The sequence below is a fragment of the Amblyomma mixtum genome, chromosome 8, assembly GCF_055824585.1.
Source record: "Amblyomma mixtum isolate Tamu chromosome 8, ASM5582458v1, whole genome shotgun sequence".
NCBI lineage: Eukaryota > Metazoa > Arthropoda > Arachnida > Ixodida > Ixodidae > Amblyomma > Amblyomma mixtum.
The window spans coordinates 85,233,721-85,247,226 of NC_143019.1; the positions used below are offsets into that span (position 1 = coordinate 85,233,721).

The 13,506-nt window shown below is 47.4% G+C and overlaps 1 protein-coding gene across 1 annotated transcript in view; it reads left to right on the forward strand.

Moving 5' to 3' along the window:
• The window catches only part of LOC149333271 (uncharacterized), a 36,252-nt gene that overhangs the window by 12,407 nt on the left and 10,339 nt on the right, over nt 1-13,506 (forward strand). Inside the window, exons 7-9 of the mRNA XM_089557693.1 lie at nt 3,936-4,096; nt 5,038-5,344; nt 10,419-10,634. Of these exons, the coding sequence (XP_089413819.1) occupies nt 3,936-4,096; nt 5,038-5,344; nt 10,419-10,634 (684 nt within the window). The remainder of the gene's footprint in view (nt 1-3,935; nt 4,097-5,037; nt 5,345-10,418; nt 10,635-13,506) is intronic.

A 13,506-nucleotide genomic window follows, 5' to 3' on the forward strand; every position in this document is an offset into this window, starting at 1 on the left:
TGGGCGCTTCGACCCGAAACAGAACTCACGCACTTATATGAGAAAGAAAAGGTAGACACAGGAAGTTGTCGTGACAAAATCTTGTCCGCCGTTCGCTAGTTCTAAGTTCTATCTCAGAAGAAGACGCAAGAAAGTTCCTTTTCATTACTGAAACTTATGAGCCGTCTCCATGCATGGCTTGCACGTACCAACAGTGTAGACAGCTCCACAGAGATCAGCCGTAGACAGCCTATATTACGTGCGGGTTCGAGTCACAGTTAATTTAGAAGCACCGCAAGTCCCTGCCACGTGCCTGAACTCCCACGCTAAAGAAAGCAAGCCGTTAAACTGAGAGAACTTGTGCTTATTGAGTGATAAGTCGTATAATGAATACCGCATTAATCCTCAGAAATCAGGACAACCCAGTGCCTTGCCATACCGCTAAAATATAGGCCAGCAGGGACTCGCGCTATGCAGAATTGCCACGGGTGTGGAAAGATCCAAGAGTGCTCGGAACATAAACAAGGTAGGACCCGCGCACTTTGGTGAGAGCTCGCGCGTCGGCAGGTATTCGCGCGTCAGCAGCGGGAGTAGGCGGAACCTACCAGACCATGTCTTCCCGAAATCCGTAGCATCTGCGCCCGCACAAAGGAACGGCACAGCCCTCTTCAGCTGCTGTAACTGGATCAAGAATACAATGTGCAAGCGTGTGCCACATGTCAATACATTGAGACGGGTGACTAGGCTCAAAAGCATTGAGACATCTCAGTCTCCTGGTGAAGGCCAGGGATCTGGGAGGAAACTCTACGTGCTTTAAGGCGGCGCGGATTAGTCATGGTTCCTCCGTTCCATCCTTTTGCGAATGAACAAGGCTGCATCGGGTCGCGATTAGTTGGAAGGAAGAGCAGGAGAGAGACAGACAAGGTACTCGTGGAACAGTTTTCGTCAGAAGGGCTAACGACGACTCCGCCCAATTTCGCTGGCAACAACCAGATGTTGCGACAGTGACGAGTGAAAGGGCAACGGCGGCTACGCGTTCGTGTGGCTGCACAAGGACATTCTATAGGATGGGGCCACCTAAAGGATTGAAAAATAATAGCCCCTGTCTGCACTACTTACGTACAACAGGCTTAATCCAACTCTAATATACAAGAGGATGCCCAAGGGCAGTTGTGATTTTCTGCCACCCGAAGGAGGCAAAATAAAAAAGTGTGGGGGGAAGGGGGGCTACTACTGTAATGACCCACAACCGGGGGAGCGGGCCCGAGTAGAATCCCCTGACCTCCCCTGAGAAGTAGCGGTACGGGTGGGCAGTAAGGATGGGATATATGGCTGTCAGGAAATGGGTTATGGAAGTTAGGACGGCGATTGGAACAGGGCACTCCTACAATGTACGCAACAGAATTCGCACGTGAAATACGTCACTGAAAAGAAAAATGTATGGTTTACTAATTCGTCAATGAATTGCGAACCACTAACGAATAAAAAATAACACGTGATGGAGGTCAGCGCATGACGTTTTGCGTTCTTGGTGAGTCACCAGGTGGAGATATGATAAAGATGATAGTGGTAATGAAACCTGCTGATTATCGTTTAATAATTGCCTCAAAAGCTTCGAACGCGCATTTTCCTTCTAGTTTCCCAGTTTTAAATAGCCCGTAAATGTATTTCAGACGCAATTAGAGGAACATAAATTCCATCGCCAGATAATAAGGCGTAAAATTACTTATATAGATGCTCACTGCGACCAACTTGGTGCAGTTTATTTACATTGGGATTCAAAGTGTAGATTCTTTCAGCTTTCGGCGAATATTTGGTGGAGTTTATTTACATAGGGGTTCCAAGTGTAGATTCTTTCAACTTTCGGCGAATACTATTACCCCCCATCTTCAGTAGCCCGTCAAAGCAGACCATGTGCTTAAAGCGGCGTAGAAACTGCGTGTTTAGGTTGTGAGGAAGCTGGGCTTTATGGATGTAGTCTTTACAAACCCCTGTGCGTTATTTTCTTTGTTATGAAGGCTAATAGAGCGAGGTATTTGTAGCGATAGCTACACCATCCGCTTCGAGAGGTCAACGTGGCTGCGCGTTAAGCCGTGGCACCACCGCTCCGCCAGCTGTGCACACGCGCAGAGTGACGTCATAGCCCGCAGCTAGTGTGCGCGCCACACACCTCGCCGCTGCGCCGACGGCGGAGCAGACGCCGCCCGCCTCGTCAGTTGTGCGCATGCGCGGAGTTACGTCAGAGCACGCAGCTGGTGTGCGCGCCGCGCGCCTACATTCCTCTAGAATTTTAAGCCTTCAGCGTGGCGGCGCCGTGATTGGTCACCGTGGTGCGGAGCAGATGCCGGCGGGCGGCGAGCCGGCGAAATCGAGTGGGGAGGAGTGGAGAGGTGCAGAAAATTAATCTACGTCCAGGAACGAAGATGAAGAAGGAACGCATAGCGCAATAAGCGAGTTCCAGTCGGCCAGCTGTAGCTATCGCGTCACTTCAGGTTTAGCCAGAGCTAAACTACAGCCAATTTTTGAAATTTCTTTCAGTGAACTACGGACAAAGAACTTTTGAAAGCAGCCCTGAAATACGCTACGTATTAAGAAAAGGAATCGGGCAGGAGGTAAAAAAAAATGGAGAAACCTTCTGTGCTTCGAGATGCTAAAGTACGATGAGGAAGCCTACGGCGTTTCTCATAGCCCAAGCGCACCTTCGGGGCCTTTAAACCCTGGCTCATACCGCACCATGACATACCATACCATACATTACCATACATTGCCATACCATACCATACCATACCGTACCTTACCACAAGGAAAGAAACGTATAGAAGGTAAAAGTAGTAAGATTGCCTATACACGCTGTCTAGGTGTGCTTTGAAAAAAAAAGGAACGAATACTAGTCGTAGGCGCTTCAGCTTCTGCGGGAGCTTCTGTTAAAGAAGAGTGAGGCAAAGCGCAGTAACTAGCACGCGCAGCTCTGCACTTCCTCACTCCGTGTCTCATTCACAACTTTCGGTGTGTCCTTTATTTGCCGCGGTGGCTCAGTGGTTAGGATACTCAGCTACTGAGCCAGAGTATCCGGGTTCGAACCCGACCTCGGCGGCCGCGTTTCGATGGAGGCGAAACGCAAAAAGACTCCCGTGTGCTGTGCGATGTCACTGCATGTTAAAGGTGCCCAGGTGGTCGAAATTACTTCGGAGCCCTCCAGTACGGCACATCTTTCGTCTTTTGTTTTTTCACTCCCTTCTTATCCGTTCCTTGCGGCGTGGTTCGGGTATCCACCTAAATGCTTGAGACAGTTACTGCGCCATTTCCCTTCCTCGAAACCAGTTTTCATTCTTTTCTATAAACCCCGTGTGCTTCGCTACTCTAGCGTACGATGAAGCCATACCACACCATACCCATACCACAAGGCAAGATAAACGCTGGTCCTTAAGGGTAACGGAGTGGATTCCCAGAGAAGGCAAACGTAGCAGGCGACGGCAGAAAGTTAGGTGGGCGGATGAGACTACGAAGTTTGCGGGGATACAGCGGCCGCACCTGGCAAAGGACAAAATTAATTGGAGAGACATGGGAGAAGCCTTTGCCCTGCAGTGGGTGTAATCAGACTGATGATGATGACACCACACTATACCCTAACATACTGTGCCATGCCATACCATACTACACAATACCATACCATACCATACCATACCATACCATACCATACCATACCATACCATACCATACCATACCATACCATACCATACCATACCATACCATACCATACCATACTAATCGTCTGGTAGCATACCATCAAAGCAACTCTTTCCTTTCTGACCAGTGACCTGGCCCGGCGACCCGTAGTTTCACAGGTCATTTTGTTTTTATTTTTCAAGGACATTCGCGTTCAGTGGCTTTTTTACGTCTTGCCGCCGTAAGAATCCGTGGCGCCCACCCTGCCACGTCGCTTCCCAATGCTGCAGGATGAGCTCTACGACGACACCTCGGACAGGGACCCGAGTTGCTTCCTGCCGGTGCACACCCCGGGTCCAAACATGACGGAGGTCGTGGACACGGGCAGTCGCAGTTACACCCACCGGAATGCCACACAGCACCGGAAGCTGCTCTGCGTCCTGGATAGCAAGTACATAGACGACACTCTTACATGTTTCGTTCCTTGTCCAGTAGAGCCAAAAACTGCAGGATCTGCTTTTCGCACAATATAGCGGACTGATAGCGACGGCTGTGACATGGAGTATTTGAACCCTACTGTTTTATCCCTTAAGTGTTAGTTCACTTGTTAATATTTTCTGGTTTTCACTGATGTATGTGGTGAACAGAACGCACCTCGTAGCTGTCAGCATCCCAGTCTGAAAGGAGTATAGAAACCTAACTTTTGGGCGCGTATTTATTCCTTAGTAATGATGCTTAAGGCATTATTATACACTGATTACCAATGAGGTATTCTCCTATGACCTCTAAATAATTTATAATCAAATTAGTTTCTCGTGCAGTTTCGGTTTCGGTTGATCGCGCACGCATGAAGCATCCGGGCTTTACGCTGGACTAGTTCATATGCCCAGCTCATGATTCAGGCTCGTTCACGCCTACGCCTTTGAGCACACACTCAGAGTGTACTTACATCAATGGTAACGTCTCATGTCAAAATAGTCTTCATTTCAGCAGTGTATTGGGGCAGTTAGGGTGGCTATTAAGCTACCATGGTTTAGAAGGGTGGGTCCCAATCTAGAGGATTTAAGCTTTGGAGGTGCCCTACATACCCCCCCTCCCCTCTACAAAGCTGAAAAGTGCCCAGTGGTCTGAATGATTTGATTAAGGCTTTACAAGGTATTAGGAACGTTCAGGGGTTGTGAACTTTCAAGCCACTTCTCGGTCGGTTCTGAACTCTGCAAGCTCGAAGAATTTCATTCTTTTCCTATCTGGAAGGAGTAGTAACGATCATCGTAGTGACTAAAGTGGCATGCCATAGCGGATCACCACTAACTGGCAAAGAGAGCGTTCAACTCAAAGAAAGGGATTCGAGGGATCTGTGCTTCCCCCCCCCCCCCCCCCCCCCCCTTGAAGGTACTTCTCCTCCCGGCGCCTGTACGTCCTGGAGCGGCTGCCAACCGCCTACTGCTCGGAACTCATCTACTACGCCCTGGCCGTGACTGAGATGGTGACCATGAAGCGCCTAACCCTGGACGATGACATTGTCGATGCCATCGTCAGCCTCCGTGATAGGCGGCTGACAGAGGGCAAGAAAATGCGTCTCCACGTCACACTGGGAGGATCACGCCGGGATTCGCCCTCGCTGGTGCGCTTGGTGGAGGACTTCGATGTCCGCGAAGCTGTCATTAACAAGCTCCACGCCCTCAGGCAACAGTTCGACGTACGTGCTCGGCTGAGTAGAGAGGGCCAGCTTTTGCGAGTTTTTCTCATGAATTTTCTCCGAGGCAGACGGCCTTCGGCATGCTGCGTTGTAACGCCAGAACTCCAGCACTCATCTGCTGTCCTAGGCTGACTTGAGCCACCAGAAGATGTATTCGGAGATTTGGCCCGTCAGTAGACATGTAATGTACAGGATGATACACTCTTTTTGGCATGGGGGTTATGATGCCATCTGCGTGTCATTCAAGAAGACGGAACGACCGAAAGGGAGTGATCGCGGGTTGGACAAGTAGTGTAGGGCATACTATAGAGTAAAAAACAGAACTCCACCACTTAGTCCTCACTACAAGACGGTTAGTCCGTGCGGAGAGTAACTATACTGAAGTCTTACTGCAATTACTATCCCGGTGGTCAACAGTTTTCTCTTTAGGGACGGGGTGGTCGCAACGCACTAACTCGGACAAAATAATCCTCCGGCGCTTACTGTTCTTACTGGGTAAAAGTGTACTGATTAGCAATGGTTGTTTAGTGTGAGAACAACTTCAGACGTGCCGCACTGTTTAAAGAAAATAAGAACATTAATGAACAGAAACGGTAACGTAAAAAACTATACAATTACAGGCTCCTAAAATTGATATTTCCTTGGAAAATGCATTTCTGCAGGGGCTATGTGTACTCAATACAACTCTAGATTTTATGCCAGCAAAAAAAAAATAACCCAAATTTGAGCAAGGTGCTCAGCAGTAGATTAAGTTTACGTCACCAGTGAGAACAACACGCAACGTCGAACAAACACTATGAGCTCCAAATCATGGCTTTATTAATGACGGGAAGCATAAATTAGGTGGAAACATCAGGACTAATGCAGGCGCTCCACAATGAAAGACCCTTAGTAGCATATGTAAATGCTCTGAAAAACACCTACAAGGCCAGCGCAACACAGCCCGCGTTAAGAGTAGTGAGAAAATGAGACTTAGGTTCAGGGGAACAGGGCCGACCTCATCATTTTTGTTCAGTGCACCTCCACGAGGTGTATTCAGAGCGCACGACTTGAGCATGAGCCATGAGCGGTTGGGTTTGTCTCAAAGCTGCAGTAAACCCGAGTGATGTGTGCAGGTAACACTAAAAGTTATTGATGCTCTTGGCGCTAAGAAAAGTGCTGCATCTCCGTCCTATTCGGTCATTACAGCCCGTGCGCCATAAAAGTTTTACCTTTTCTGAGCGTTCGGTTGTGCATTACGCAAGAGCTATTGGGAATACATGAGTGACCTTTGATTTAAATAATAACTCGCTGTATAGGATGGCGTGCTTTACCTATTTTGGATATCAACACGCAAAGTCAGCAGCAGGCTTAAAAAATTGGAAGGGAGAGTTAAACTCGCCATTGAGGCTATGAAGTGATAGCGTAATGGGTTAATTCCTGTATATGCAGAAGGACATTGTACACTTTACATTCATGAATGCCTCGGAGTCCTTATACCCCCCTTGAGCAGTGGTGCAGCTGTTAAGCGATGCGAGACTGCCGTGCGATGGCAGGTGCTCCCGGCGGTGGGCGTTGTGCTCCCCAGGTTGCTCTTCCCGAGCGACCAATCATTTTACTGCCACCTGCCAAGGAGGGCAGCTTGCTAATTATCCAGTTTGCAAGTTGTGATGACGCCCCAAGATCACCTGATCTAGCTCATCCACCTGTCTCCTAGGTTACAATCTAGGGACCACGTGCCAGAGCAATGCCCGTTATTTTTCGCTAAACCGACACCGACAACGTCGACACCGACCTTTAACGCCCTCGCCTTAAAACGACATAAAAAAGTGTGATGCGAAGTTCAGCGCGTGGGCAAAAGGGAACAGGCTTACGAAATGCGCATAGGCATTAGATAGTGACCCTGATTTTTAGCACTGCCTCGGCTTGTTAAGGCACCAGGCAGCTACTCCATCCCGCTAGCTTCCCCTTATCGCACATTTACTTGCGAATTTACTAGCGAGCTACTACACAATATGGACGAGAACTTCCAAACAGACTGCATATTCTTAGATTTTTCAAAAGCATTCGACCGCGTTGCGCATTCACGCTTAATAGGTAAAATTACTTCCCTCAACCTAGACTCACTAACAACCTCATGGCTAAGGAATTTCTTGTCTTTTCGTAAACAGTTCACAGTTGTTAACGGCCACTCATCTCCGTTTAGCGATGTTCTATCTGGTGTTCCTCAAGGAAGCGTCCTGGGCCCGTTGCTGTTCCTGATTTACATTAATGACCTGCCATCCAACATTACATCAACCATTCGCTTGTTCGCAGATGACTGCATAATTTACCGCAAAATCCGATCACCTGCAGATCATCTTGCACTTCACAGGGACCTCGATCATGTAACCGCTTGGCGTTCATCATGGAAAATGTCACTTAACACTGAGAAATGCAAGTTAATGACATTCAGCCGCAAAAAATCTAACTCGTCGTTCAATTACATGCTTGATAACAGCTTAGTCTCTCAGGTGTCTTCTTACAAATACCTCGGTGTCCATTTTTTATGTAACTTGTCCTGGTCCATTCATATACAGAAAATAACAGCTAAAGCATCCCGGACCTTAGGATACCTAAAACGGAATCATGGAACTCCTGCTACTACCCATAAGCTCGCCTATAAAACATTTGTTCGTCCGCAACTCGTGTATGCATAATCCATTTGGTCACCTCACCAGGCTTATTTAACTCCCTTGAATCAGTCCAAAATCGTGCTGCGCGTTTCATCTCGAGAAACTATGACCGTCACTCAAGCGTCACAAACATTAAATTATCGCTCTCTCTTTGTACCTTGCAATTACGAAGATTAATTGCCCTAGTCTGCTTATTTCACAAGAAAGTCTATAGTACTAATAATTCGACTCTCCCTATTGCGCAACCTCACCGCACCTCGCGCCGTTTAAACAACCATCTCAGCTTCCAACGCCTTTCAGGTAAAACCGTTGCATTCAATTCATCCGCTTTGCCGCATGCTATTGTTCACTGGAATGGTCTTCTGGAACATATCGTCAATATTCGTGATCCAGCTTCTTTTAGGACCGAAATAACAGCCATTTTTTTTAATTACTGACGCGTCAATAACTATTGTATAATGTTCTTATTGTTTTATGGTGAGTACTAACAGTCAGTTGGCATTGTGTAATGATGTTCTTATTGTTTTGTGGTGAGTACTAACAGTCAGTTGGCATTGTGTAATGATGTTCTTACGGCTTAATGAGTATTAACAGTCAATCAGCATTATATAATCATGTCATTCATGCTCCTGTTATTACCCCTATTTATGTAATCCCCCCCCCCCCTCACACAATACTCCATGTTTGGAGCCTGTGAGGCAACGTGAATAAATAAATAAATTATTGGGTGGGTACACTGAAATCCCCCCGATTACACCCCAGGCGTTGTGAAGTTATGCCACCAGAGTGGTCGGATACTGTATTCATCGCTGCTTAGACTCTTCAAAATGGCAGACTGCTAGGCGATACCGGGCATGCTCTCAGCGTCAAAGGCGGAAAGAAGACGACACAATAAAGAATACACTCATGCGCTAGTGGTGTCTTGCGGCTTGTACCACCCTCTTCGCCCGTTTCACATTGGCAATATATGCATTCAAGTCAGCGTCCTTAGCTGATCGCACTATGTACCAAAGAAGTGAGGTAAACGCAGTTTCGCAACGGAGGAAAAGGCAGCGAAGGTCGTGATAGATTAGCGCGAGAACGTCTTGGTCACTCTCCTATTTAATTTATGCTGCCTCGGTGGTGCGGGCAGGGCAATATTTATTTCCTTTTTTGTGCCGACTTTTATGTATTTACACTGAGACCTGGATTAGAACCAGATGGAGACAAATGCTAACGGAGAATACTTTAATAATGTGCTATTCGCTGCTCACATTGCCTTGCGAAGCCACTCAATGGATAAATTGCAAAGCATGATGAACAAATTAGACAGCGAGAGCAGACAGCAGAAAAACTATGGAGACAACTAACGAAATGTTCAACGATCTCCAAAGGTAATAGCAGTGCACTGTTGGTTACGGGGCGCTGGAAGTGGTAAGGGAGTGCTCGTCTGCTTAGGGCACGTAGTGAGCGCAGATCCAGTCTACGAAGTGAAATGAGAAGATAGGAATAATAACGGGATTGAGCGCAATATATTCTCAGATCATTAATGGTATTTTGCCGATATTATTAAAGAGGAAAGTCTATAACACCTGTATCTTAACGCTACTCATCTGTGGATCAGAATAGTGGAGGCTAACGAAAATAAATAAAACTCAAATTGAGGACAATGCTGCGAACTATTGAAATGAAAATTATAGATGTAATGTTAAGACACAGCAAGAGAGCAAAGTGTGTCAGAGAATGAACGCGGATAAATGATGGTTTAGGGTTTATATGAGGGTTTACCGTCCCAAAGCGACTCAGGCTACGAAGGAGGCAGTAGTGAAGGTCTCCGGAAATTTCGACCGCACGGGGCTCTTTAACGTGCACTGACACTTGCCTCTACAATTTTGCCTGCTTTAAAATTCGACCGTCGCGGCCGGTATTGAACCCGCGTTTTTCGGGTCAGGAGCTGAGCTCCATGACCGCTGGACCACCGCGGGTTAATGACATCCTATTAATTATTTTGCCTTCAAATTACATATGCTGCTAAAGCCAGTTCTCTTTTCTTGTAATCTAATGACATCCTAGAAGATTACAAGAAAAAGAAATTTTCTCTGACAGGGCATGTAATCTGAACGCAAGATAAACTATATTCCCAGAGAAGGCAAACTTAGCCGGGGACGGCAAAATGTTAGTTGGGTGAATGAGATCAGATCGTGTACAGGAATAAGTTGGCCGTAGCTGGCACAGGATAGGGTTAATGGAAGAGATATGCGAGATGCCTTTGTCCTATAGTGGGCGTAGTCAGACTGATCATGGCGATGATGATGATAATGATTGACGTCTCTCGCGTCTAGAGTCTGGGTTCTGACGATGGCTTCGGGGACAGAGTTAGGCTGCGCCGTTGGGCACAGCGGGATGGAGGCATACTCTGAGCGGAGGTTTGACTTGAACAGGGTGTGAACATCCACTGGGACCGGCCGGGCGATACCTGCGACAAGGAATTCACGGTAGCCTTCTTCCGGGCTCTGATCGAGGAGCTGCGCCGACAAAGATTCACCGTGATGCTCACGGTGCCGCCTGTGGTCGAGCTGGTGCGGAGATTCTGGCTCAAGAATATCATGCACAACCTGGAATACGTCATCGTCCTGACACACATGCTGCGCCGAAAGGTATATGTACGCCACAGACGCTGCTCTTCACGGGGCCGACGCTGCTTTTTAATATCGAGTGACTGTGTAGTAAACCCGTGATCATGTTGCTATATTTCATTCCAGTGTGATAACTTTGGCACCTTACTATCATTTTCACGGTGTTTTTCCGCCACAAAACTTATTACCTAGCCCTGAAAATGGAAGTGTAAAGAAGAGATGTCCATGCAGTACACAAAAATTGCCTTAGACATAAAAATTGGCTATCGCTTAGCTTAGGTTAAGCCTGGATATCAGCGAAAACCTTCGATGAGCGTCATACGAGGAAGCCGAGCACGCGCCGATGCACACTCGGTAAACACGCGCAGAGCACGCGAACGACGGCGAAGGTCGACCGGCAGAGCCGCGCTCGGCGGCGGCTCCACCGACCACCTGCGCCTCTCTAGTGACGTTACGCGGCGAACTCGCGCACGCGCAGATGTGGCTAAAATTGATCGCTGCGCACGCCAGACCCGGTGTTGACTAGCCTAGTGAAGCTTGCCGCTTAAAAAATTGCTTTTTTGGGCACTTCTCAAAGCCGCAGCAATGCACAAATCCCTGCATTTTCCCTTATGTCTTCAGTAGTAGCGATTTTATTTTTCTGTGCTATTCACAAAGGTTGATAAAATTCAGAGAAAGTGTTCAACAGTCTAGCAAGTCTAGCAGTTCACAATTGGTAACGAGGGGCTTGAAGTAGTAAGCGAATATATCTTCTTAGGGCAGGTAGTGACCGCTGATCCGGATCAGGAGAGGGAAATAACTAGAAGGATAAGAATGGAGTGGAGCGCATATGGAAGATCCTCTCAGCTCATGAATGGCAATTCATCAATATCGCTCAAGAGAAAAGTATACAACAGCCGTATCTTACCGGTACTGACCTATGGGGAGAAATGTGGAGGCTAACAAAGAGGGTTCAGCTTAAGTTAAGGACAACGCAGCGGGCGGAGTGGGTCAGAGAACAAATGCGGGTTGATGATATCCTAGTCTAAATCAAGAGGAAGAAATGGGCTTGGGCAGGGCATGTAATGCGAAGGCAAGAAAATCGCTGCTCCCTACGAGTAACGGGGTGTATTCCAAGAGAAGGCAAGCATAGCAGGGGGTGGCAGAAAGCCAAAGGTGGGCGGATGAGATTAAGAATTTGCGGGGATAGTGTGGCCGCAACTGGCAAAGGGCAGGATTAATTAGGGAGACAGGGGAAAGGACTCTGCCCTGCAGCGGGCATAGTCAGGCTGATGATGATGATTTAGACTCCTTGTACTAGTTTGTTTTCTTTTTTACGCTGTTCAGAATCCGCTTTTAAACTTTCAAACATTTCTAAACAAGCATGCTGATGACAAATGTAAACGGGACCGGCAGAAAGCGAATGAAACGACGTTTCGGGTCCCCCTGGGAAGCCGTTCTCGAAATGTGGGAGCCGAAACATCATTCCATTTGTCTTTAGATTTTTGAAGCGAAAAACTTCACTAGGCTCCTCAACACCGCGCTTCGCGTGAGCCGGAGGCCAGATTTGCCACTTCTGCGCATGCGCGAAACCGAGCGACGTCACGCGCAGCGCAGGTGGCCACCGACTCCGGAATAAAAAAAAGAATAAAAATAAGCATAGAAACGAGAATAAAAAAGAAATGAAATAAATAAAAGATCGGAAATAAAAAATAAATAAAAGACAAATTGTGCGCCACGAAACTCCTCTATCTCGGTGGACACCCGAAGCGCGCCGTAAGGGAAGGAACAATAAAAATAAAATTGGTTTTAAGGAAAAGAAACGACGCCTGTCTCTCTCATATCTCGGTGGATACCTGAACCGCGCCGTAAGGGCCTTAAAGAAAATGAAATGAAATGAAAATTGGTTTTAAGGAAAGGAAATGCCTGTCTCTCATATCTTGATGTACACCCGAAAGGAATGGACACTACAGTACACGTCTCTAAAGCAACCTTCTAAGACAGCACCGCATTCACTACACACGCGTCTCCTCCTCCGCCTCCGAACAGGCATTGTGTGGACGGCCGAACGCCTCCACCGTTATCGTGGTGCTCCCAGTGCATTGTGCGCGAACTGCGACAGCCATGACGTCAAACCAAGCGTAACTTAACGTTTTTGGCTTGTATATCCAGGCTTAACCACAGCTAAGCCACTGCCAATTTTTTAGTGTTTTGTTTTCCAGCACAAACTGTTCCGACCAGACAGGCTTCAGTCACGCTGACTTTGAAGCGCCTGAACGAATAGCGCGAACTGATATCTCCTAAGTGACTTTTTCAAAACAGGTTACATTTAGCACACCAGGATTACCGTGCTTTCTCCAAAGAGGAATCAATCCTGTACGTTGACACCTAAACTTTATGAAATCTCATCTGCGCATCTAAAACTCAGTGGCGTGAGACTCCATCAGTGCACTTAGTCGCCGCTTTGGCTCGCATTTTCACCAACGTTCTTGACATTCTTGTACGGGTACTGCGTGTGGCGCTAAATTTTAAAGCGATAGACTTAAGGAGCTTGTGTCGCACAAAAAGTCCCCAGAGAAGCAACCTAGGAGGCAGATGGGCCACCTAGGTCATGTGACTTTGTGACGTCATCACAACTGCCCACCGGATTGAGAGCAAATTGCGCTGTGGCAGGTGGCAGTTAAATTAATGGTTGGTCGCGATGTATTCCTTGGGGAGAGCAAACTTGGTCTCATAAGCAACACCGGTAGCAGCACCTGCCATTGCACGGCAGTAGCTCATCGCTCAACCAGTCCTCTACTGCAGCAGCAGTGATGCGAGGATTTCCGGGTATCCATGAATGTTAAGATACGATGACCAATACTGCATATATGGGCAATAACACATTACCGCTATTGCACCATACTCTTGAGAA